At 36.4% G+C, this 27,987-nt stretch overlaps 1 protein-coding gene across 2 annotated transcripts in view; it reads left to right on the top strand.

Moving 5' to 3' along the window:
• The window catches only part of Otogl (otogelin like), a 149,978-nt gene that overhangs the window by 103,728 nt on the left and 18,263 nt on the right, over positions 1-27,987 (top strand). For both annotated transcript variants that reach the window (XM_031349232.1, XM_031349231.1), the window contains exons 35-51: positions 4,356-4,435; positions 4,789-4,830; positions 9,164-9,213; positions 11,358-11,535; positions 12,399-12,541; positions 12,753-12,776; positions 12,867-12,959; positions 14,741-14,930; positions 17,772-17,986; positions 19,537-19,678; positions 20,591-20,776; positions 21,754-21,966; positions 22,333-22,437; positions 22,680-22,787; positions 23,950-24,051; positions 24,308-24,412; positions 24,499-24,539. In XM_031349232.1, coding sequence (XP_031205092.1) covers positions 4,356-4,435; positions 4,789-4,830; positions 9,164-9,213; positions 11,358-11,535; positions 12,399-12,541; positions 12,753-12,776; positions 12,867-12,959; positions 14,741-14,930; positions 17,772-17,986; positions 19,537-19,678; positions 20,591-20,776; positions 21,754-21,966; positions 22,333-22,437; positions 22,680-22,787; positions 23,950-24,051; positions 24,308-24,412; positions 24,499-24,539 — 2,017 coding nt within the window. The remainder of the gene's footprint in view (positions 1-4,355; positions 4,436-4,788; positions 4,831-9,163; positions 9,214-11,357; positions 11,536-12,398; positions 12,542-12,752; positions 12,777-12,866; positions 12,960-14,740; positions 14,931-17,771; positions 17,987-19,536; positions 19,679-20,590; positions 20,777-21,753; positions 21,967-22,332; positions 22,438-22,679; positions 22,788-23,949; positions 24,052-24,307; positions 24,413-24,498; positions 24,540-27,987) is intronic.

The following is a 27,987-nucleotide window of genomic DNA, read 5'->3' as shown; positions in this document are numbered from 1 at the left end:
ACATACTTTATTCAAAGAAATAACAAAAAAAAAAAGAAAAACCCTGTTCCCTTCTCCCTCCCCCCAGCTCATCAACCCACCCTCTCCCACTTCCTGGACCTGGCATTCCCCTACACTGGGGCATAGAACCTTCACAGGGCCAAGGGCCTCTCCTTCCATTGATGACCAGCTAGGCCATCCTCTGCTACATATGCTGCTGGAGCCATTAGTCCCACCATGTGTACTCTTTGTTTTTTTTTTCTTTTCTTTTCTTTTTCTTTTTTTCTTTTTTTTTTTTTCGGAGGGGAAACTAGGAAATGAGATATCATATGCATGTAAATAAATAAAATATGTACTAAAAATTATTCAAAAAAAGAAGAAATAGCAAGATCTATTATGTGCTCTATGGATGCTGCACTGAAGTAGACTGTTGGTAGTGGAACCCAGCAGAATTTGCCAGTTACGGAGCTCAGAAGGCATTTGTATGACCTGGCAGTCTTCAGAGGGGTCATGTGATCAGATTCTGGAGATGTTTCAAACTTGGAATGTGCTGAAAGAGTTAAAATGAATGACGGGGAGAGGACTTGAGCACTCCAGAGTGACCCCAGCCTTAAGGGATTAGAGCTGGATGAACTTGCCTCTTGGACAGGGTTCCTTGCAAAGTATAGTTCTTGCTCCAAAGAGGTAAGAGACACCTCGCTATCCATCCAAGTCTGAGCATCAAAGCCTTCAGAGTATGGATTCCAGTCTCCCCAAATACCATGTTCCAATGTGGGAAGGGTTTCCATGAAGTCTTTATACTAAAGCATGAAAGAAAGACCTAAATAAAGGCATTTTTCAAATACTAATGGAAATTTGAGGTTAGCAGATTCCAGCCATGTGGGAAATATTGCTATGGGTGTAGGATGCACCTGAACTTTTGGGTCAGTGGAAGCTAGGATGATCTTTTATGCTAGCACCTCCCCAAAGATTTTATTTGAGTTGTTAGGTCAGATGAGCAATGGGGAGCAATGGTTGGATGTTAACGGAGACTAAAGATAGCCCAAGAGATCTTGGCTCCAGATCTGCAACCTTCCAGCCTCTCTCCATATGGTTGTTCTAACCTTCTGTTTCCCAGCCTTGTAGAACTTTTCTCACATGGGTGGCTTTCTGTGGGAGCTTCGGTTCACAAAGGTGAAAACTGGACAATTATCAGAAAGTTCAAATCACTTAACTCTGTGGAAGGCTGTATAGACTTTTAACGAGATAAGGAAAAGTTAAGAAAAGATGTTTACTTCCGAGGATGTTAGGCTTAAGACTGAGAATCCTTCAGAGTTTGGGACCCTGGATGTGAGGAAGAGGCAGAATGGAAACAGGAAGTGTAAGCAGCTTTCAGAAGTAGGGATTTTGTTGTGAAAGGGGAACAAGAAATGGGCTCAGTGGGAGGGAATATTTTGAAGTCATTTTATATTAAAGATCTAGGCACTTCTCAGAATGATTATTACTCTCTAGGTATTGTGAAGTGCCCTTGGCATGTGAATAATTGAGAGATGGGCAATCTTAGGACCTCTCAGTCTTTCAAAAGGAGACAGTCAGACAACAGGATGTTCAGGGTCATGGCTGTGGAACAGCTAATAGCATTACTTCCTTTTTTAGGCCAGCTGAGACTCAGAGGTCACCCAGCTCTAGCTAAGCCTCACAGCCTGAGAGATAAAGAGTTTGAATACCTGTGCCCTGTGTACCTAGTGCTGGGAGTGCAAAGGAAGGAGAGGAAAGTCTGCTTGCTTTCTTTACATGTGCATGCGTGCATGCGTGTCTGTGTGTGCATGTAGTTGTTTACTACTTTTTGGGCTTATTCAGTCACAAATGTGTCTCATCATGAACCTTCTGGTAGCTATAAGGAGTGAGGATGCTGCATGACCCCATGGTAATAATGACCCCTGGGGAGCTGGGGAGAAAGTAAGCTCTTATTCTTATTATTCTTATTATTACTATAATACTTATTATTACACTTACTAGCAGTGTCCGAGGTTTCTAACCCCGACTCCCCAATGCTTCTAGTGTATTGTCTTTAAGTTCTTCCCCTTATAGGGAGTACTGGGATGGGGGGTGCCTTGAGGATGCTGGAAGATCTTTCTTATTTCAGCCCATCCTTTCTTTCTCTCTTATCCTTTATGAGTCTAGGCTGACTCATGATTGTGCCCATGGCCCAAGGGGACTCATGCACTAGGAGGGGCTTCAGTGTGACCCTGCACCCTTTCTTTCAAGTGCCCAAATGAACCATCAATCACTCTTGTTGCTGATTATTTGAGTTTCTTTTACCAAGCAACTGTTACGAAAACAAGGTGCTCCATGAAAACAAGTGCTGTTTGTGAGAAAATGTGTCAAGGAGTATATTGTGCAGCACATATGTAAATTCTTATTATCTGTCTTTTATAATAACTTTTTCATAACGAAGGATTTTATCTGTTGGAAGTTGGGCATAATATTAGCTGTATGGCAAAGCAGACAGGATCCTGCCATGTGTGACTATAAAGTTACAGACAAGGGATAAAATAATGGCTTTTGGATGATGGTTTAGGAGAATAGATATGAATTTTGTCCTTCATAAAGAAACCAAAAAATAATTGAGTAATATATATATATATATACATACATATGTATAATATATACATATACACATATATACATATATTACTGTATCATATCATATATATATTACTGCATTCGACTATAATTCACTGTCTTTAGCTTGTCAACTCTCTTATAACTTTAATTTTTCTCTGCTGGCTGATAAACTTTCAAATAGGATTATATTATTGGTTAAAGTTTTATTATTCAAGTCCACTGTACAAAACAAGCAGTTGATCACATAGAAACCAACTATTCATATTTTAAAAGAGTCACTTGTAAATGTGGTATATAAGACTTTGCTAACCATGCCTCATTAAGCCTCATCGAGCCTGTTCAGCGGCAGGAAGCGTTTGCTTTGCGAACACTGCCCCCTACTGCTGTTGACCTGTCCTGTCAAGTTAGTGTTTATCCTGAGTAGAAAGACTGAGCATCTTTGTCCAAATAATTAACAGATGAAGCAATAGGAAGTGTTTTGAAAAAACGTAACAATACTATTACAGCCTGCTAGTAGTGTATTTGAGAGGCAGGTAATCAGCCTCTGCATACAAGGATCCTCACTAATTCTCTGTGGCATGTTAGAATCTAATAACTAGACTTGGCTTAACAGGGAAGATTACATTTTTTTCCCAATAAGGATACATTGGACACTAGCTTCAACCGGATGGCAGGGAAGTAGGATCGTAGTCATACTTTGGCTTTTTTCCTAGAGAAGAATAGTAGCCTACATGCTGTCTTCTGGATTGTGTACACAGTCCTCAAGCCAATGGCACCGTTAAACTTTTGAGACTCACTTTACTTCTGTACCTCATATGAGGAATGGGATTCTTTATTCAAAGTAGACATCCTAGGCCTTCAACCTGGTCCTCTCTGAGCTCACAACTACAAACATATCCACCGGCATCACTGAAATGAATTTTGGTACAAACTTTAGAGGTCCCGAGAACTTCTGCCTCCACCATCATTGCTTCCTGCTTATATGGAAAGAACCTCACCTCTGTACCATTCCTTCCTTTTTATTGAGATCTCAAGTCCCTTTTCAGGGAGCTTAGGACTGAATAACAGGCAGAGAAAAGCGCTGCTGATGTTGTTTTGTTCTACACCTCTTCAGGGCAATAACAATCAAATATCATAGCGAACCACTTGGACGTCTAGTACATAGAAAATGAAAGTATGGGCTGAATAGATGGCTCTATCATTAGGAGCACTTGTTCTCATAGAAGACTCAAGTTATGTTCCCAGTATTCACAGCAGTCATCTCATAACTGCCTGTAATGCCATCTCCAGGGGATTTGATACCCTCCTTTGGATTTTCACACACACACACACACACACACACACACACACACACACACACACACGTTTAAAATTAAAGAGGTAAAATTAATAATACACTATAGCAAAAATCCAAGCAACGAACCAAACAAACAAAAAACCAAAAACCTAAAATCTCCACAGATTGTTCCTCTATGTTTTTACCCATTTCTAAGAACATGAATTTGGTGTGCCGCAGATATAAGCATGTACTTTGAACATTCTGTGTTCCAATTCTACCTCCCTAACCTTCACCATAGTGATCTTCTGTATGAGCCCTTGGTTTGCAGTTTTATAAATTTCATAACTATCATGCAGTAATGGCAAATGGAGTTCTCCCAAGTGCCTGATGATGAAAATGAAGAAAGTTTAAGTGTACCAAACCTCAGGGACAAAATATTTGATGTAGATTTTTCTATTTACACCTATTTTATTTATTTTTCCACTAAAAGGGTTGAAGGATGCTTGCCATATTGCCCCAAGAATATGATCCTGGATGAGGTGACTCTTAAATGTGTTTATCCAGAAGACTGTAAGTATGGACCTTGCTTAAATTACTGTTAAAAATAAAAAGCATGGATGATTTTTCCCTGAGGTAAATGGTTACAATTAGAAGTCTGAGACAGAGAACAATAACTCATTTCAATCTCCCTTCCCTTGGAGCTAAAACAAACAAATAAAAAACCCAACAAGAACAAAAACAACCAACCAAACAAATAACTTCCCAATTGTTTTCTAAAGCATATATGTCTTGTTTCTCACATGCCTCTTTTATGTTTTCTTTTCTAAAACATCTTCCTAGAAGGCAAAGAACTATATGTTAATTAGGTAGGTTTTCTTTTATGGAAATAAAGATCAATGTAGGGCATCTCTATTTATTTGCAGGCATACCACTGTTTCCAACAGAACCAGCCTTAATGCCACCAGGTAAGCTGTCATATCCAGGGATTTGGGCAGTACAACAATTTATCCCAGCTGCTAGTACATGTACTACCAAATTGATAAAAATCCCAGAAGTGGCTTTTGTTTTTTTGTGTGTGTGTGTGTTTTGTAGTTGTTCCACTTCTTTAGCCATTTCAGTTAGTGAATATTACTAAAGTTTCTCCATGGTAATTGAGTTATGGAGTTGGCTTTCAGGATTATATATTATATATATATATATATATATTATATATGTATATATATGTATTATATATATATGTATATATATATACATATATATATATATATGAATGATTCAAGTTTTCTCTGGATCCTTCACTGATATTCTGGATTTTCCAGGCTTCTGAGGAAGCAGTTGGGGCTCCTACCCTCACTTACCTCCCTAACTATAAAACTTTCTCTAGGAAATGATTTCATAAATCTACTCGTAGAGCCTTGCCAACCTTAATATACTCCTCCTGTGGTTGTGATTTACTAAAGTTTAGTTTCAGATACTTAGATTTGATAGTTTGAATACTGCGTTGTGTTCTTTCCTGGCTTCTAGGTGGGGTATGAATGTTAGATATGTTATAGCTTTGATCTTAATGTAAACAACAGTTGTCAAGTATTGTTAAACATAACCTTCCATGAATGTAGCTTCTGATTAATCATGGGTCAAAAGTAGTTGGAAAAATATTCTTGTAGGTTAATGACATATAACATGTTCCTCGTATCACCCCCTAAAATACATGATAAATTATTGTTTATATAGTTTTTACATTATACAAGGCATACATCATTTAAGAGATGAGATGATTTAAGTATAAAGAAGGGCACATAGGGTATGTGTAAAATCACATTATCAGATATTAGGGACTTGAGCATCCACAGATTATGGTGTATTTGGTAGGTCTTGAACTGAACACTCAAGAACACTTAGGGATGACCATATTATAGTGCACTATATTAGAACTATATAGGACCTATATATGACTGTATAGGAACAATGCACAGGGACCATAATGATTATTTTGGAGGTATAGCCTCAAAAAGTTATGAATGGCCAGGTGGTGTAAGTTAGAAGTGAAATATGTTGTAGCTTGAAAGATCAGCACATGTGAAGGTTTGGAAGTAAAAGAGAACATGTAGTATGGAAGCTATTTCATTCAAGAACATATACATTTGAATATTCAGAATTGAGCCAAGAGATTGGATGAAAGAGATGATCTGAGATAAAAGGTCTATGCCAAAAGGAGTTGGATTTTCTTCGCTGAAGGCAGTCACTGAAAGGTTTTAAGTTTTCTGTGATATTTCTCAGATTAGAGATTCATTATAATAATCATCAGAGTCTCCATCCTTATGAGCTAACGCTTACTGCAAGCTTATTATATGATAGCCACTGGGTAAGTATTCAACATGCACTTAATGCTTGTGGAATGAAGAATTGAACTATCATTGTAAATATTTATGATAGGAAGAGTCAGAAATCTGCTGCACTGAGCCTATGAATGAATAAGTCTGTGAAATAAGTCTGCATATTCTGTCATCAAGGAAATAGACTATTTTTAAATATCAGTGTTTACTTTGACACAAATCAATCAAAATCAATCACAAATCAATACTCAACATACACCACAAATGTCTAACCTACTTAACCACAATTTACATGTAGAATATGTGTATTATACTTCATAAATGTGAATAGAAACAAAGCAATATCTATCTATCTATCTATCTATCTATCTATCTATCTATCTCTCTCTCTCTCTCTCTCTCTCTCTCTCTCTGTCTATCTATCTATCTATCTATCTATCTATCTATCTATCTATCTATTTATCTATGGTGTCCATTAAGTAATAAGTCCCATCAAGCTTAAAGAATGTTAAGATTAATATAAAAAAAAACAATTGTCTTTCTCTATGCAAGCAACGCAATATCTGAAAAAAAATGAAGAAATAACATTAACAGTCACATCAAAAATTAATGAAATATGCTGGGAGTGGTGGTTCTTGCATTTAATCCTAGAACCCAGGAGCTAGAGGCAGTCAGAACTCTGTAAATTCAAGGCCAGACTGGTTTACAATAGTGAGTTCCAGGCCTGCTGGGGCTATACAGTAATACACGGACTAAAACAACATTAATGAACAACATAAAATACTTGAAAATACATTTAACAAAATAACCATGGCTAAATTATGGTTACATTGAAATCTGTAAAACATTATTAAGGGAGTTAGGTAGAAGAACACAAATGGACAAATGGGAAGACATCATCCATTCACAGAACAGAAGTGTTTACACTGTTGACATAGCAACATTCTTAAAATTTGTCTATTTGGCAAAGAGGTTGACAAAGTGACCCTAAAGCCTAGAATAAAATATTCTATTCTGGAATAGCCAAAACAATATTGAAAAAGAATCAGAAAATATGGAGTCCTATCTATCTCAATCTGAAATGTCCCGTGATTGCCACGAGAAGAGTGCTGGTGACTCTGATGATTATGGGTACTGCTGTGTTTTTTTGCTATGAAAATCATAAAAAATGTCCTAGTCACTTGTGTTTTGGACTATGATAGGATGAGATCATTAAATCATTTTACTTGGGACATGACACTTAAGTCTCTATTAAACCTTATTCTCTGAATGAGGCAACATCTAGACATATAACATGAACATTGTTCATACGATCAGTGAGTGAGATTTTTGACATATATTTTAACTGCTCTTCAAGTTAGAAATTATAAAATAGAACACAGATCAGGATTACCTACAGAATTAACTAAAATTTTATAGAAGTTACCTTGTAGATTATGGTTGACTGAAATAGCTCTTCAAAATAAAAAAGAGTGTATGCCTTCATCTTCCTATTGGTCTCTGTGTGTGTTTCAGGTCAAAAGGGCTTTGCTGATATAAAGTTGTTGATTGATTTGTGACTGTACCTTGAACTTGTATTATCCATGTAGGTTTAATATAGTCATGAGGTTTTGATACGTGTAACGGCACCTTAGTTATGTTTCATTGTCCAAGGCAAATCTTAAAACAGAGAACATTGAATTGGGGCTGGAGTGTAGTTTCAGAGGTTTAGTCCATTGTCACCATGGTGGAAATTATTACAGACATGGTGTTGTAGAAGGAGATGAGAGTCCTATGTCTTGATCCAATGTCAGGCAGAAGGAGACTGTCACTTGCACACTGGATGGAGCCTTAGCATAGAATCTCAAAGCCTAACCCCAGAGTTCTTCTAACCTAACCCCACTTCTTCCAACAAGGCCACACCTATTCCAACAAGGACACACCTTCTAATAATGTCACTTTCTGTGGGCCAAGCATATTTAAACCACAGAGGCAATGGGTCAGTGATGACATGAAGAAAATGATATGACAACTGAAATGGGGGGGGGAGAGGAGAGGTAGAAAGAGGGAGAGGAAGAGAGAGGTGGAGTTTATGTTACTGTTTTAATGGGGGGTGGAGCATAAGCCAAGGAATTCAGGGCCACAGAAGCTGGATGGGCCAAGGAAACACTCTCTTCCCTAGGGCTTACAGAAGATAGTGGCACCAATTCACTGATTTTAGTGTTCCGATTTCTAGAGCTGCAATATAATAAACTGATGATGTTATAAGGTACTGAAATTCGTGATCATTTGTAACTGCCATGGGAAACTCTTGCAGCATTTTAAAATGCTGTAAAGTCAAACTGCAATTCTAGTGAGGGAAGATTCTAGCAACTTTCTTTGGCTCGTTTGTAGTTTTTCTGAGTGAGTACTGCAGAAGTTCTTGTAGTACTGATCGAGAATAGTAGAAAGTTCCTTGGAGATAAGCCTGTTTACAAGGTTTTTCCCTTCTGTGTGCTGGTTCTCCATCACATTCAAAATGGCTCGCCACGTGGTCCAAAGCATTGTCTGTTCTCTGCCTGAACCCAAGCTGGAGGCTGACAAGGGAAAGGGGCCAGAGTCAGAAGTTAATGCTGAAGCCCAATGGAGTTTGTTACTCCTGAGGGATATACTCGCTTGATATTTTTATCTGTTTAGACAATTGTGCCACATCATTTAATCAACAAGGATGATTATAGAAACTTCATTTAATGCTAGTGTTCTGGAATTAGAAATCCTGAGTTAGAATCTGCCCATCCTATTTACTAGGTGTGTCAGAGGCTTAATTTTGGTTTCTGTAAAATTACAAACTTCTTTAATTGTATTATCTGCTTCCTTGAGACTTGGGAAGAACAAAGGAAATAATCTATGTAAAATTCCTTAGCTTCTTTTTAGTCACACATAGTATCTGTTCATGGTGGCCCCCATCCCACTAATAAGGATGTGTTTTCATTTCTTATAAATGCAGACATGGCTACCCCATCAGACATTACACCGACCCCAGGTTTGGAATGTGAGGTATGGCTGTGTGTCTTTCAGCTGTTCATTGTTTCTTATAGCACTTACAGAAGTATCACCACTATATCAACATAAACTTCCTCTGGTACTGTGTCCAGGTATTTTCAAAAAAAGAAGCAGAATATACATTATAGTTTTGTAACTGTGATTTCAGTGTGTGTCTGTGTGTTTGATTAGCTGTGTATGCATGTATGCATACGCCATGACCCAGCTCCAGGACTACAAGTGGATTCCTCCTTGCCAAGCTATTTAGCATGAATTCTAGGGCCTGAGCTCAGGTTTTATGCTTAAAAAGCAAACACTTTCCTGATTGATACATCTCTATAGTCCACAACTGTATCCCTTCATCTCAGCTGATTCTTACTAATTAATTTCTGGTTACAATAAGAAAAACAAAGGAACAGATATGTAAAAACTTAATGATTTCTTGATAAAGAATTGCCCTATTCCAATTTGTTTGCTTTGATTATTATTATTGTTGTTGTTGTTATTTTAGATGCCTATTTGTTTTCTAAAGAGAAAAAGAAAGGATGTGGATTTGAGTGGAAGGAAAAGTGGGAATGATCTCAGACAAGTTGGGGAAGATGAAACCATAAAGTAGAATTCATTGCATGAAAAAATATTTTCAATAAAAATAAAAAGAGGATTATCTGATGGGACTTCTCCAAATATCAATGATTCATAAAACTATTTATTGTGTAGATACTCTAAGTGAGGCTCTATGCAAAATATTGATATACCATAACCAAAAAAGATGAAACTATTGACCCACAGAAGTAGTATTTTTCAGGTGAGATGAGAAGAAAGTGCTACACATTCTCATTACTTACTTATTCAACTAGTGCTTGTCAAGTGCCACATCAGGTCAAGCATAGTGTTCAGGGGCCATCCACAGAAACTAAAAGATCCTGAGGTCAAGCTGTGTCTAGCATAATAATAGAACATGACTAGGCAGCAGTGAGCAAGGGAAGAACAAAGCAAGAGGTAAAGTGATTAGGTAAGAAGAGTTATGTCTGTGGTTTTCTTCTAAGTGACATAGGAGGGCACTGTAGGTTTATAAGCATAAAAATAATCATATCTCCCAAACTGTTTCTGAATCAGTTTCATGTTGTCTTACCTGTAGGGTATAAAGGACTGTAAAGGGCAACAGAGCCAGCTAGCATCCCAGACACAACCAGTGATGGCAGAAACAGGGGTGGTGGTGGAGATGTTTGACACATAACTGGGTACTGGATCTCTTTGAAAGGCAGAGAAGAGGAATTAGACATGAAACACAAATAATAGAATCATCAAGAGGGTTAAGACTTTTGCGTTGAACAACTGAAATGGTGAAGTTAATGGGGGAGTATGATCAAAGGGAAGATCTGAGGTCATTGTAAGTATAAATTCAGCAAACTCAGAGGTTCTCAAAGTCAGCCTGATGACATATGTCTATAATCATAGCATGTGGGATACAGAGGCAAGAGGATCAAGTGTTGAAGGCCAGCCTCACCTGTCTATATACTGAGTTCAAGGGAAGCCTGACCCCCTTCAAACCTTCATCAAGAAAAGAAAGAAAGAAAGAAGAAAAATTATGATCCTTCATAGATATCAAACAATGGTGGACACATACACACACACATGCATACACACTGTGGATGTGTCTGTGCCTGTGTATATGTGTGTGAATGTGCACATGTGCACACATGTATGCCATGAGGCATTTATGGAAGTCAGCTTATGGGAGTGAATTTTCTCCTGTGATGTTGAACTCAAGGCCATTGTTGGCAGCAATGGACATTAATTTGATGAAACATCTCACCAGTTACATATGATTTATATAACTGCATAAATACAATGAAATGTATCTGGATATGATTAAATTGTAAGTTTTACTGAACAAATCTCCTTATAAAATATTCTAGAAATTTTCTAAGCAAAGACTTTTGTTTAATGATCTTATTAATGTTAAAGCAAATCCTAGGTATATATTGATTATTGTATAGATGTTTCAACAAAAGTTGGAACAAATTTTTAATTATCTTTGAAAAGGTTTTCATTTATGAAATGTATACTTATGAGGATAATGTGAAGGCAAAATTTAAAACTCAAATGAGAGCATTTTAGATCTTGGAACTTAACTAATTTTGCTCCTTTATTGACAGCCTCAACAATTTGATCCTGTTTATAACTGTAGCCAATATATCTGCCTTAACATGGAGTGGACCTTTTACAACTGGTCCCTGAATTGTCCAAAGGACTTGGAAATGCCAGACTGTGGGTTCCGGGGATGGCCTGTTCAAGTGAACACTGATATATGCTGTCCTGAATGGGAATGTCCCTGTAAGTTTGCATTTCTTATATGGTGAACAATGTTGAGGTTTTTGTTCATTTTGTTTTGTTTCGTTTGAGCTTATGTTACTAGACCAAGCTATTGCTTTTGGCATTTCTTCATCTGACCTATGATTCATTTCTTCCTACATGAGTTTTTGAGTCACTTTGTCAAACACTAACCTAAAATTTGTATGTATATATTTTTTCCTTCTGCCCCAAATATAATTTAACGAGGCATTCTTTAATATATTTGTAATTTATAATTGAAAGCGTTATAAAGATTCAAAATCTTGAAGTCATGTTAGCAGAGCTGTGTATAAATAGAATAAATAGATCTTGTAATTGGCTGTGATCATGCTTCCTGCCTATAGCAGGTATTAGCATCTTATGGAGAACTTGATACATCGGAGTGCTAGATCCCATCTCTATACTTTCTGGTTCCCAGAGTAGGTCTAGGTAACTCATGTTTTAAAAAATGTATTTTTAAAGTAATTTTATACATGTTTATATAATGTTCCTTAATTAAAAGTCCCTCTCATCATCCTCTCTTTATCTTTTCCACCCAGAGCTGTGGGTTATAGGCAAGAGGAAGTCATATTTCTAATAATGTGTCCACTTGTACATTATCTCCACCCAAGGAAATATTCCCTTTCCATGCTTATACAGCAGATCCTGATTAAAAGCAACAGGACACATACACACTTGTGCACAGATGCATGCACATAAGCACACACACACAAAACATAAACTATCAAAAACTTTATATAAGAGAAGGATAGAGGTTGTGAAGAGGGTATATTTTGAAGAGAAAAATTAGTTTAAAAACTCAAATAGTAATTTAACAGCCTCTGTTGTACATTGTTTTGTTTTAGGTCGGTGCTCCATGTTGTCAGAGCTGAGCATCATTACATTTGATGGGAACAGTGCAGCACTATCCAGCATGGCTTCTTACATCTTAGTAAGAATCCCTGGGGAAATTGTAGTTGTTCACATTGACAAATGTTCCATGAATCAGGTAGGTTGTAATCCATCTAGTTGTCACTTCTTCCTAAATCTGTAGCTCATGTGCAATATGATATCCAGGGTTCCCAATATTGCTCCCTGAATATTGAAACCAAGGAATTTTTCATGTAAAAGTATAATAGATTTATAATATAACTCTGATGGTTTTGAAGGACAATTAATGTATTTACTTTAATTTTTTTCTCTATACTTTATTCCACCAGAATGGACATGCCCTTAAAAAGCCAGTGAGTATTTGCAAATAATTTAGTAAGTTAATTTTGCTTATCACTAAAACTCTTTAGCATCATAAAGTTTTTATTTGTTTCTAAATGAAGGCTTCTTTTGGACGAATCTCAGGACTTTGTTTTAAGAAGCTAAATGTGACAACATCTATACATAAAATACTTATCAACAGAGTGGCAAGAAAGGTAAGAAAATGAAATAAAAATGTCTTCACATAGGATTAGAATAGGAAATCATACAGAACAATCATTTCCACAGAGTACAGAATTAAATGTATCAGTGTATATTTATTGTGCACATAGATAAACTTTTTGTGGAAAATTAGAAGATGTGTTTTGTAGTTTGATCTTTTCCCTCCATTTATATGATGCCATTTCTAATATTTATCCTCCATGAGACTAAATGGACCACTTTAAGCCTGCCAGCACTCTCAGATGTGTGAGTCATCAAGTCTCTTCTTCCAGAGTTCATGTTTCAAGTTAGATGAAGAGAAAGGATGTAATGGGGAATAAACATACTGTAGGAAATAGTAGTAGTGAAGAACCTGCTGTGGAAGGACACAGGAGAAGGGCAGGCTCACTGGCTGGTTTGGAAGTATTGACACCACTACTAAAACAGAAAGATACCACATTTACATTTATTTCAATAACCTAAATATGTGCAACAAAATTGTAAAATGTTCAAAGGGAATTGAGTGGTTTTATTGGAAGATTTCTAATTCCAAGTAATCTGTTTAACAAGTAAGGCTGAGTTGTCAGTTGGATGTATCATTCATGTCTGAGTGGATCATTCAAAAGAATAAGAGAAAATGTACAATGTTTTACTTCATAGGAATGGCATATTAACTTGCTTTCTAGACACAATTACTCAATCATCATGGTTCCATAGATTCTGAAGATGTACTTAATGGGAAAATAAGATAGGGTTTAACTAAGTAAAACCTAAAATATGTAAATATACTAATTTTTACATGATGGAATTTGCATAATTTTATTTTGATTGAAATTGATGGAATATATAATCAATAACCTCAAATGTAGTCAGTGGTATTATTACAAGCATTTGAATGGAGAGGATTACTTTTTTGCCCCATTTGAGCTTATTCCTGACTGATTCCTGGTCATTTGTTAAACAAGTAACCAGTTATAAAAATTATTCTTAGAGGTGAAAAGGAGTTACAATACTGATTCTGATCTCAAGTAACACCCAGTTATGTGGGTTTTGTATGCATGTCTAGTGGTTGGAAAGTAGGAAGTACAGGGATACAATTATGAGTAATATATCAGAGAAAAGCAGAAGGGAAATGACACTGAGAGGACCAAAAAGGCTTGTATGGAGGAGATGACTCTTGAAGTCTTAAAGAGCGAGACTGGAAGAAGCCACAGGAGCAGGATACAAAGATGAGGAACCAGAAGATTGGTGAAATATAACTTTATCAAAATTGCCATTACTTACAGCTCATATCACTACAATAACTTCAAACCACTGTTCTTAAAAGTATCTCCCTGGCCTGTCTCCATTAATATTATCAAGTGGACATGCTGAAGATTAAGTCCAGAATCTATACAAAACCAAGGAAGTAGAATCACTGATATTCTTAATCTTTAAGTTTGATAGATGATTCTTTTGAACATTATTACTCTTCAATTCTGATTTCAAAGAAAAAGAATCTCTAGCTTAAATTAGATTAGTAAGTAATGGCCAGATCAGCATATATTGAAGGGGTCAGAGGAAAGCAAATATATGAAACAAAATTACTTTCCAAGAAAAATAAAATACAAAGAGACAATACTATATCAAGGAATAGTAAAGGGTCAACTAGAGAGACTGGAAGATATCAGAAGGTGTGGGATGACAGAGAAGTAAAATTTTACTTATTAAAACACCTGACATTATATAAAAGCCTGATTTTAACTTCTATATTTTAGGAAATATTCTTCTAAGGGATATACATATGTTATTCTAGGTAGACGTGGATTCTATTGTTGTGCCTTTGCCTTTTTCAAGTCATGAGCTGTTCATAGAAGATTCTGGAACAATGTATGTGATTACAACTCCTGCTGGCTTAATCATAAAGTGGGCTCACCTTACAGGAATCATAGACATTCACTTTGGGCCCCAGTTTAACTTGTCATCTTACACAGAAGGTCTTTGTGGTGAGTACTGATTTTGAAATCTTTCACTTTTTAAATGTATTTTCCTTCTTACACTATATAGTTTTGGACTCAAATAGGCCACTTCCAAGGTTGAGATGTGATTTTCATGTTTAATTCTACATGTGATTACTTTAGAAAGCAAGGACTTTGAACAAAGGCTAATGAAGTAAGAAATAGTATTTCAAGTTAGATATTCTATTTAAATGAACATTTGTGTGGATCTTATTACAATAGGTACTTGCACTAATTGATGTTTACTGAACATTCATAAGTTGTTAGTTATATTTGAAATCACTTAATTATAGCCTGCATTAAAAAATTGGTCCCAGGGTTATGTTAACTTATGTGATAAAAATAAGATACACAAAGGGTAAAGGCTTTTCATATAGTTGTTTCTTTCTTGCATTTATATGTCTGAAATCTGGATAAAACACATGCCAACTTGGAATAATTCACTGTTCTAAATACTCATGCTAGTTTTATTGTGACATGTACAGTTCATGTTTGCCATTATCAAGAGGCTTACTATTGCAATATTCAACATATACATAAGGAATTATAAGTCACACTAGACATACATAACAGATGTATAACAAAAATATGAAAATAGATCTGGTGTCTCTTTGAAAGTTCAACATAAAACTCTTCACAGAAATGTGATAAGTACATTACATTTTTTTTGGACTGCATATACATTATTATTTTGCTAAGTCTGACTTACATTTTCCTTGACTACTGAGAACATGTTAAAGACCACAAACTTCTATGGTGACTTAATGTTGTCATTCAAGAAAAAGCCATTATTGAATGTAAGAAATAATTGTTGCGGGAATTATTAAAAAAAAAAAAAAAAGAATCCATCCCGTAAACTTCCTTTCCTGCCAGAACACATTCTAGTGCCGGTACTGTACCGTCTGACCACAGCACTATGTCTCGGCAGGTTCTTGCTATTTTCTCCCATCTAACAGCAATATCTCACTCACATGCAATGTTTTACACACCCCCACAATCATTCATCTGGCTAGTGCCTAGGATCTGGTAGGTAAAACATGACCATTAAGGCTTAATTATCTAGTCAGGTTTATATAATAATAAAATCACAATTATAAGATGATAATGCAATAATTTCAATGCCAAATAATAAAGACAAAATTTGACACAATTAATTTAAGCTTGTAAAAACCTTAGCCTGGTTTTAACCATCCGGGGTCTGACTCGTCCTCATGGTCTGCCTCCATGATCAAGATCCTTCTGCTCTCTCACCTTTCTCCTCTTCAAACTCTAGCTCCACCTCTTTATTCCTGTCCAATCATAGGCCAGTCACTGCCCTAATGTGATTCGACAGAGAAAATGTTGCAACAATTAGTAATAGTTATTGAGTAATAAAGCCAAATTTGGGTGCTTATATTTATTCCTACAATTCACCTCTTATATATGGATTAGTTTCTACTTGATTTTTATGATATTTTGTTCTTCTGAAGCTAGTCGTTAGGCTAACTAGATTCTAAGTAAGCAGTATAGGGAAGAGACTAGGGTTACCTTTGTGCTAGTCACAGACCTAACTGCATTGACTCTGCAGTGGGCACATCTGTTAATTAAAGTGATGTCTGTATTTCATCAGGACTGCTAGTCTAAGTGCCGGATGAAGAAACTAACAGTAAAGAGTGATGTCCAAACTGAGAGGAGTCTAGAAGGGACTCCCATTAACTTCTTCATAGAATTGTGAATCCCTGCATGGTGGCTAAAGTAAAAATATTTTTGAAATGTTTTGAAACTAAAACATATTTTAGCACTATCTCTGACTATAAAAGTTGTGACATAAAAAAGGACAGAGGAGGGATTGGGGTATAAAGTAAGTTAATTAATTAATGAAAAAAGAAAGAACTGAGACTTCTTTGATGTATGACAGTATCTACAGAGGCCAACAACCTTTATTCACGCTGATAGTCTTGATTTGGAGTTATAATTTGATACTTAAACAAGATGTTTAATTCACATGTTTTGTGGAATAAAGTCCTGAGAATTAAGAAAAATAACAGGTTAATATGGGGTGGAATTTGGGTGAAGTTTAGTCAGGGCCCTGAGGGCATTTCTCTATACTTGGCTTGCGTTTACACTCCAGTGATGAAGAGTAAACTAATGTGTTCTGGCCTACCTCAAAAAATCTTAAGGATATAGCACGCTAGGAAGTCAAAATACTTGGAAGAAAGATTATCTCTAACCACTAACCATAGTTCAAATACTGACAGTGGTGTTCTAATATTGAATATATCTTTGCTCCTCAAGTGACTGCCATCAGCTCTTACTGTTCATGTCTGTATTATCAATTGGGGTTATACCAACCAAAATTCTCTTAATTTCTTCCTCTACTGCTGTTATAAAATATCCCAACAAAAGCAATTTAAGGGAAATATTTATTTTGATTCACAGTTATTTTCTTTTCGACAATTATTGAAAAGAAAAATTTAGTATGTTTAGACAAGGTTTTCCTTGGAGAATGGAAGACTGGAATTCATTCATCAAATATTTGCTGTTCTAGGAAGTATATAATTTATTTTAACTTAAAGATTATAGGAACAGAATCTTTATATAATAGATTTTCTTCATATTCATTTAACAATATCATTTAATAAAAAATAACCATAATTTTAAAGGTTAATGTTAAATGTTAAAATGTTTTAAATGTTAAAGTCAAAGGGTACACAAACTCAGCTGTTTATAATCTCATTCAAATCAATTATTCATCCATTTAAAAGAAAATATTAAGCCTATTTAGTTTCAATGCCTATATTTGGTGATAGTGAAAAATTTTTCCATCTAAAAGCCACATGTCCTTTCAAGGGATTTGCAATGATAATCCAGATGATGACCTCAGAATGCAGAATGGCACCATCATTACCAACATGGAAGACATAGAGTTATTTATTGGGAGCTGGGAAATTGAGAAATCATTTGAAGTGACAATGAGAAGACCTGTGAGGAACTGTACTGAGTATGACTGCAGCCATTGCATTGAGTTATTGAACAGAGAAGGTTTCATTCCATGTCATGACAAAGTAAGTTAAAGGCAGCCAGTAACAACAGCAATCGCATTAGAATTTATGAGGGAAGAAAGATATCAATAGCTCTCATTTATGCTACGTTGTTCGTCTACTCAGAAGAACTTTTTGAAGCAGAGTATTACTATATAGGCGAGGTTCTCTCCTGTTTTTCTGTCAGTATGTCATACTTGATGACTCTTATTCTTTATGAACTTATAGGATCAGGAAAGATAATTGTTGTTTGTTCTTTTATGTTTTGTTAGTATTGTATAAATTTTAGGGAAATGGAATTCTTTCCCACAAATAAATTCCTCTAGCAGAGTGAGGTCAATGGTACTTGATAATCAGGTGTAGAAGTTCAGATACTGAAGTTTTAATACATTCCTACAGTGCTATACTCTAGGGCGTATAGTTTTATAACATGGCCGTCACTTAGTGAATTTAATTGATCGTTGTGATCATTTGTTTCCTCAGCTTAATTAACTTTTTCCCTCACTCTCTTGATTTCTCAGTTCAAGTAATTGGTAAATATTTCAAGAGATCGGTGTCAATCGAAAAATTTCTTTTTAAGGAAAATGGACAAAACTAGCACAGAATTTTGTAAGCCATTTAATGGAGTTAGTGACTTTAGCATATAGCATGGTGCTAGAATCCTGTGATGCACAAATAAGGCCTTCCTAGGCCTTCAAGAAATCTAAAAGGATGGGAATCTGTGAACAGACATTTATAATACAAGGTAGGGAGACACATATGAACTCAGACTTGGAAAAGTCTTCAGGGAGATGTACATACCTGAAGAGTATTGAAGCATAAGAAGCCAAAAATAAGGAGGAAAGAGAAAGATCAAGACAAAGTAAATATTTATATAAGAGAATATTTGGTATAAAAGTCTACACAAGAAGAATACAGAGGCAGTTTGAGACATTAGATACAGGTGAAGGGGAGTCTAGGGAGAAGAGGGAGGAAATTGTAGTTGAAAAGGACTTCAAAGTTCATGATTGTACTAGACAGGAAAAGACCGGATTCTGTAATCAGCCTGAACCATGAGTTCCTGAGGGGAATGAACAAAGGGCTCAAAGTGCACAGAAGTAGTCTTTTTGGAGGTTGGCTTAGTTAAAAATTTAGATAAATTGTAAATATTAAATGTTTAAATATTTTAAATGCATGCACATAAAAATAAGTCACACATGCATTTTTATTATTTTAAAATATTATACTTATCTATTTTAAATCCATTATTAATTCATTTTCTTTTTAAAAGTTTATTTTGTCATGGCAAAAATATTTAAATTGAAAAATTGAGATTTAGGAGGAACTTCATTGATGTTAATTTACTACTCTGATTATTTTAACTTTTTGAAGCCAAGTATCACTATATAGGCCTGGCTAACTTGACTTGTACCAGGCTGGCCTCAAAGTTGCATCAATCTTCCTGCCTCTGCATCCCATGTCCTGGCACCAAAGACATGCTCTCCTTGGTTTGTCAATTGGTTTTGGGTTAGCTCAATTCTTTTGAGAAGGTCAAAAAAAGACATAAATTATTATATGGTAAAATGCATCTCTAGGTCTCACCAAGGGATTTTTGTGAAAAAATGTGGATCAACTACACCTACTTCTGGAGCTATGAATGTGATGCAATCTCTGCATATGTGGCTCTGTGCAACAAGTTTGATATCTGCATTCAGTGGCGCACACCTGACTATTGCTGTGAGTTAACTCTAGTACAGTGAAAACTTGTAACCCTTATAGAAAGTTCTCCTCCTTACAATCCTTTATTCCTTTCACCTTTTGTCATAAAATAACTTAGTAAATCTAAAGTTAGTGGAAGAAAGGAAAATGACCCAGAGCACAGCACGTGGTATCACTGAGCTTTAGACATAAAAAGGAGTCCATGTCTATGCATCATTCTCCTGTCTGCTGTATTACCAGGGGAATCTCCATTCCTGATTCATCACGAATATCTACAATCTCTAGCTTCATTAGACACTGTAAGATTGTCCATCATTAAAATAATACCCATTTATACTATCTTCCACAAGCTAAGTATTCATTTTTGAATATCATGACTTTTTAAGAGCAGTGGAAATTGACAAGAGTTTTCTAAAACATCATTTAGAAACTGCTCAGCTGTAAATGACTCAACCTCCATGGGAAGCATTTTTTCTTGATTTTTTTTGAGTTGTATTGAATTATATATTTAAGGAGTGTTTCTGTGTTCATCCTGTAGAGAAATAATATGTCCTCTGATTGTATGGAGCAGGAACTTTGTAATAGTTAACTCTATATTTATGAGAAAGTGACTTGGACTGAATAATCGGGAATACATTGATATATACATATATGTTATACATATGTATACACATATGTATAACATATATGTATATATCTATATGTGTGATAGCAATTAAATAAATTCTTTCAACAGCAATATTGAATACCACCTGGATAGTTGAAGGATGCCTTTATTTGTATGTATGTAGTAAATGAAAAAACAGTTTTTAAAGAAACTAAATCATGTAGAATTTCTCTCTATAAAACAGGCTGACTTCTTTCTCTCTCAACCATAACTTGTGTAGATTATCTTGGTTATTAAAAAATGTTATTTTTTATTGTTTACAGCTCTGAGCTGTCCAGAGGGAAAGGAATATCAGCCCTGTGTGAGACCATGTGAAGCAAGAACATGTCTCAACAAATGGTTCTATGCACACTCCTCATGTCTGAATTTGAGAGAAGACTGTGTGTGCAAGAATGGAACCATTCTTCACAGGCCAGATAAAACTCTTTGTATCCCAGAGCAAGAATGTGGTAAGGACTAGAATATCAAATGATTGCTCAGAGATGCAGCAATTACAAACATATGTGATGTGTAATATCTTTTAATTATTAGAAATATATGTTGAGGGAACTTAATCAATGATGATCCAGGCATTGGAAGGAAATAAAATCATAGTTTGTTTTAAAATCACTTCAGTTGGAGTTCAGATTAAGATCTTTTGTGATGATGGTCTTCAATTGTGTGTGTGTGTGTGTGTGTGTAACTAGGAAAAACAAGGTAAATTAAGAATTAAAGTATTTTGTGGGATCAACTCAAGTTCTAATTATTTTGTGTAGAGATTTTTTTTTTGTCTGTGACTTTGAGGTTATGTATCCATAAGATGAAGACAAAATGGTACTTAGTCCTGAAGATTAGAACAAACAGACAAAATAATCAAAAAAACATTTTGTGCATTTAGTGCCTTGAGAAAATGAGAACGCAGGAAATGGTAGGTAGCATTATGACGTAGCGATGTAGCGAAACCACATACATACTCAAGTTCATATTCAAGTTAACTTTAGCATATTGTCTTCATGGTTGTGGCAGGTTTAAAAAGCATAGAATTCTGAAAGTTGCAACACAACACTTTGTCACATGGGTCTTAATTGCAGCAAGAACAAAGTAATTTTGTTAATAATCAAATGGAAGAGCAGGTAGATTAGAAATATAAGGACACTTTCAGAAACAAAATTGTGGCTGCCAGTGAGGAAAGTGACTGTGAAAGGTGTAGAAAATAATAATATTTTCTGTGGACCTTGGTTAAACCTTAACTTTGTTTAGAGAAAATTGCAATGTATTACCCAAAGAAAGAAAAACAGTAATCTGATGAAGAATAGATGTATGACTTGTTGCTGTATTGATGGATTAAGTTATTGTCCAAAAAGAAATGCCAAAAGACAAAACCATCATGACTTGGCTTGATTTAGTGAACATTTGTAAATGAAATAACGTTGCTGGTCTTTTGAAGTATGCACTGACAGTGAAGATCACCCCCGCAGTGCTGGGGAGATTTGGAATGGTGGCATTGATGAATGCGCCCTCTACAAATGTCTGGAGGATGGAAGCATTATTCCTGTAGAGCCTGTCTGTGAAGAAGAGCCTTCCCCCATCTGTGAAAGAGAAGCTGAAGTGGTCATAGGCATTGTTGATAAGCTGACCTGCTGTTCTAAAGAAGTCTGTGGTATGTATGTAAACTGGAGCCATGTAGATGGACATGCTACTCAGTCTGAAAAACATGTCAAGGTAGCAATGAAATACATCCATAAATGACATCTTTTTCAAGGCAAATAGTGTGAATACGTGTAAAGAAAACTTGCCAGTAAAGAGTAAGAACACAAAGTAACTTAGGACAAAAGTCAGGACTCTGAATCTCTGACTCATGACTATAAGAGATGCAAGAAAATTCCAGAGAATCTTTGGTTGGGGATAGATACGCTTCATGAAGACTGAAAACATGTTTGGCAGAGACAGTTGCCCACTCTGAGTTGGCAGCATAAAACCCCAGTTGCATTTAGTCCAACTGTAATGCTCTGTTCTTTATTTCTAGGCTGTGACATGAGTTTGTGTGACAGGACCATCCCAATATGCACAAGTAGCCAGAAGTTAATCATTGGATATAGTGCTTTTTCTTGTTGCCCACAGTATGAATGTGGTAAGTTAATCTATTGGGGAAAGTAAAGCTAATTCTCCACACTGAATCACTGATTAGACTCTCTTCCAGTGGGTATCTAAAAATGGACTTATCATAAAAGATTGTGAAGTTGCTAATTCCTAAAAATGCCTTTATGTCAAGATTGCCACTCAATTCAAATAGAAAAAAATGGTATTATCTTATAGTACTTCATTTTATTGTTTCAATCTTACAAATTTTCAAACATATTTGTGATTCTGCAGAATGTGATAAATTGAGATGTCCTGATATTTCAACGCCAGTTTGCAGAGATGACCAGTTTGTGCTTCAAGTTCGACAAGGAGACCCTTGCTGTTTCTACCCTTCCTGTGGTGAGTGCTCTCAAGATAAGTTGCAGTAAGGATATGGAGAAAGTCTATTTGCTGTGAATTTCATGGGACTTTGGCAAGCAGCATTATGTCATATAGTAGCAATCGAACTGAACAAGAAAGGTAGAAAGCCGAGTACATTGTAAATAACTCTCAATACTGTTGCAGCCAGTACTTAGTCAATCAACAAAATTCTCAGTTCCTGTCCAAACATGATCAAAATAATGGAAGCAAGACTTTCCTTGAATGTGGCAAATATCTATACTTTCTAAAAGGAAACCTTAGCATGAGTTTTCCTAAAAGATACAACCAGAAGAAAACACTGTACTAAGGCATGCAATACCATAATAAAATTTAAGTTCTACATATCACCTGTGAACTATGATGGTCTCTAGAGAGGATAGGAGTATAAAAAAATCATCTAGGATGTAGCCAGGAGAAAGTATTCTGTTTGATGAACTAAAGAGTGGATAATATGAAGAACTCCACTCCTTCTTCAGCCCTGCCTCAAGTACATTACCATAGCAGACATCAGAAGACATCTTTTAGAATTCCTTTAAGTTTCCCTGACTGTAAGTGGCTAGATTAAGTTTGAACAAAGATATAGGGGCAAGTTCAAAAGCTCAAGAGGAAGAAGAGATGGGACCTCTATCAGTTTCCTGTTCTAGTGTGCCTCAGTTTCTCATGCAAATCCCACAGGAAGAGATTCTTATTAACCAGATATGGATTTTCCCACAAGGTAGCTGCATGAGGCCCCCTTATTAACAGTTTCTGGAACTCTGTGGATGAGTCATTTGTCAGAGTTATTCAGAACTTTTTCAGATTTGGGAAGGATGATTGGGCAAGTTCCTAGTGCCCTGTTCAACTATAAGTGAGACTAATCAATGAAAGAAAAATATTTAGAGTTAGTAAATTAATCAATGGCATTTTGCTTTCAGTAAGAATAAATTATTCTGCAGATAAATGTCTTATATTTCTAATAGATGTCATCTTTTGCATTGTATTTAGAAAACATAAAGTTGCACATTTAGGCAATAAAGAGCTATGCATTATTTTCCTAGGTCTCAACAGGGGTATTCTATTTTGATTTGGATTATAATCTGAAGTAATTCTTAATTTCATTTTACCATAGTATGACTTTGGTGTTAATTTTTTTCATCTTTAGTTTGTAAGGCATGCACTGAACTGACTCCACGATGTACTGATGGGGAATTCCTCACAGTTAATCTCAATACTACACATTTATGTTGTCCTCAATACTACTGCGGTAAGCTCCCCCTTTTAACATTTAAACTATTTTAAAACATTTAAATGTGCCGATGAAAGGTCCACAACGAGCTAGATGTTTAAGAAGTCTGGTATATATTAGTGCCACTGTTAATGCAGGAGGACTTGGCAGATGGGAGGTGGGAGGAGCAACTGCTGGGAGCTAGAAACCCTGCATGACTTGGAAATGACAGCCAACAAACGAGGACATGCAAGTCCAGGTGATTCATCTTTACCCGTATGACTTTACCTCCTAGTTTGTGAGCCAGATCTTTGTTCTCCACCATCACTTGAGTGTGCAAAAGATATGAATCTGGTGAAAGAAAATGTATCTGGACAATGTTGCCCAAACTGGCATTGCGGTAACTCATTTTCTATCTCAACATTTTATAATGATAAGTTGGTGCATTTTGAGTCAGGTAACCATGTTGGTTTTCTGCTCTTCTAGAATGCAGCTGTGAAAATCTTATCATGCCGACTTGTGAAGTGGTAAGAATGTGTATTTTTAATTGCCTTATTGTGCTTCTCAAATCAGAATCTTTTCCCTTTATCTGCCTCATTTCTGAATTTTACAAAGTTAATAGAATTTTCCTAGTTATGTTATGTTAACATAGACTAAACTAACTATATTATATGATAGTTAACCTTTTATATTTTATTTAACAAAGTGACCTTTCATGGTGATCAACTCTACGATCCCAGTAATTGTGAGGCAGAGGCAGGTAGATCTCTATGAATTTGAAGCCAGTATGTCTACATGCCACTTAATATCCCAGGCCACTTAGGATTTCAGAGTAAGATCTTCCAAAAAAAATGTGATCTGTAAAATAATACTTAATTATTTAATAGATAATTTAATCAAATATTATCTCACTAAATATCCTTAAAATGAAGCAGAATCAATATTCTTCTTAAAAAACATTATCTTAATATTGAAAGGCATCTCAAATATCTCTTCCAGACAGTGTACTTCCAATATGTACTTTACAGAGGAAAATATGTATAAACATGTAACTGTTGTCTTTTCTTTTTTTCTTGAGTTGTTTATGATTATGGAAAGAGAAATATTTCAAGGATTTAATATTCTAAAACATCAGGGGTGACTGATGATAGCTAGTAACAGAGTTTGAGTAATACTGCTTTATATGTCTGTTCATCAAATCTCTACCTTTATCTATGCTATTAGGCTTAGAAAAGAAGATATATCCCTGTCCCCATTTCTTAAAACAGGTAATGTCTTCCAAAAAGACATTCTTACATTTTCATTTTCCTCTTTTGCTTAATGTGTACTTCCAGAAAACCCATTCAGACATCCAAGACCCAAGTTCTTTTGGGAAACCAATGAGGCATAGTGTCACATAATGGATTTCCTCTTTGCACATCACTACTTTATTGTCAATGTCATTTAACTCTATACTTGCTCTGGTGATGTTATATATGGTTTACAAAGAACGCTGAAGAGCTAGAATAACTTTTATAGTAATTACTTTTCTTTTTTATTCCTTTTACATTGGTTATTTTATTTATTTATATTTAAAATGTTATTCCACTTCCTGGTTTCCCCTCCACAAACCTACTATCCCATCCCTCCTCCCCCCTGCTTCTATGAGGGAGCTCACCTACCCACCCACCTACTCATGCCTCACTGCCGTAAAATTCCCCTACATTGGGGCATTGAGTCTCCACAGGACCAAGGGCCTCCCCTCCAAACTGCCCTAAAATTCCCCTACATTGGGTCTCCACAGGACCAAGGGCCTTCCCTCCAACTGATGTCATATAAGGCCATCCTCTGCTACATAAGCAGCTGGAGCCATGGGTTCCTCTATGTGTACTACTCTTTGGTTGGTGGTTTAGTCCCTGGGAGCTCTGAAGGATTTTTTTTTTCTTGGTTGACATTGTTGTTCTTCCTATGAGGTTCAATCCCCTTCAGCTTCTTCAGTCCTTTCTTTAACTCCTCCATTAGGGTTCCATGCTCAGTCTGATGGTTGGCTACAAGTATCCACATCTGTATTGGTCAGGCTCTGGCAGAGCCTCTCAGGGGACAGCCATACCAGGTTCCTATCAGCAAGCACTTCTTGGCATCAGCAATAGTGTCTGGGTTTGGTGGCTGCATATGGGATGGATCCCCAGATGGGGCAGTCTTTGGATGGGCTTTCCTTCAGTCTCTGCTCCACTCTTTACTCCTGTATTTCCTTTAGACAGGAACAATTCTGTGTTAATATTTTTCAGATGGGTGGGTGGCCCCATCCCTCACCTGGGGGCCATGCCTAACCTCTGCATATGGTCTCTACAGGTTCTCTCTCCTTTATGTTGGGTATTTCTGCCAATGCCATCTCTGCTGGGTCCTGGGAACCTCTTGCTTTCATGGCATCTGAGACTTTCTAGTGACTACCACTAGTTCCCTGCTACATATCTCCATTCAATTTCCTGATCCTTTGTACTCCCCCCCGCCATCTCCTCTCAAACCTGATCCTGCCCCTCTTTTTCCCTTTCCCTCCTTCTCCCTCCCAGGACCCTTTCTCCCTCTACCTCTGGTGATTACTTTGTTCCTCTGAAGCATCTTTCCTTTTGAGCTTCATATGGTCTGTGAGTTACCATGGATATTCAGAGCTTTTTACCTAATATCCACTTATCAGTGAGTACACAACATATGTGTTCTTTTATGACTGGGTTACCTCATTCAGGATGGTATTTCCTAGTTCCATCTATTTGCCTGCAAATTTCATGAAACCACTGTTTTTAATAGCCGAGTAGTACTCCATTGTGTAAATGCTCCACATTTTCTGTATCTATTCCTCTGTTCAGGGACATCTGGGTTGTTTCCAGCTTCTAGCTATTATAAGTAAGGCTGCTATGAATATAGTGGAACATGTATCCTTATTGTATTTTGGAGCATATATGTCCCCAGAAGTGGTATAGGTGGAACCTCAGGTAGTACTATGTCCAATTTTCTGAAGAACCTCCAGAGTGGTTGTACCAGCTTGCAATTCCACCAGCAATAGAGGAATGTTCCTCTTTCTCCACTTCCTTGCCAGCATCTGCTGTCACCTGAGTTTTTGATCTTAGCCATTCTGACTGGTGTGAGGTGGAATCTCAGTGTCATTTTGATTTTGATTTTCCTGATGACTAAGGAACATTTCTTTAGGTGACTCTCAGACATTTGAGATTCCTCAGTTGAGAATTCTTTGTTTAGCTCTGTGCTCCATTTTTTATAATAGGGTTATTTGGTTCTCTGGAGTCTAACTTTTTGAGCTCTTTGTATATTTTGCATATTAGCCCTTTTGTTAAATATAGGGTTGGTAAAGATTTGTTGCCCTCCTGTATGTTGTCGTTTTGTCCTATTGACAGTGTTTTGCCTTGCAGAAACTTTGTAATTTTATGAGGTCCCATTTGTCTATAGTTAATCTTTTTTTAAGATTTATTTTATTGATTTTATGTATATGAGTACATTGTAGCTGTACAGATGGCCGTGAGCCATCATGTGTGTGGCTGCTAGCAATTGGACTCAGGACCTCTGCCAGCTCTGCTCGCTCCTGCCCTCCCCTCTCTTCCCTGGCTTGCTCCAGCATAATTCACTGTAGCTGTCTTCAGACACACCAGAAGAGGGCGTCAGATCTCATTACAAGTGGTTGTGAGCCACCATGTTGTTGCTGGGATCCAAACTCAGGACCTTCAGAAGAGCAGTCAGTGCTTTTACCTGCTTAGCCATCTCACCAGCCCCATCTATAGTTGTTCTTAAAGCCTGAGCCATTGGTGTTCTGTTCAGGAAATTTTGCCCAGTGTATCTGGTTTTATGTGGAGATCCTTGATCTACTTGGACTTGAGCTTTGTACAAGGAGATAGGAATAGACCAATTTCCATTCTTCTACATGCTGACCACCACTTGAGCCAGCACCATTTGTTGAATATGCTGTCTTTTTTTCCACTGGATGGTTTT

Source organism: Mastomys coucha, unplaced genomic scaffold, assembly GCF_008632895.1.
Source record: "Mastomys coucha isolate ucsf_1 unplaced genomic scaffold, UCSF_Mcou_1 pScaffold4, whole genome shotgun sequence".
Classification (NCBI taxonomy): domain Eukaryota; kingdom Metazoa; phylum Chordata; class Mammalia; order Rodentia; family Muridae; genus Mastomys; species Mastomys coucha.
Note: the sequence above shows the minus strand (reverse complement) of the source record. Positions and strands in the feature narration are given on the sequence as shown.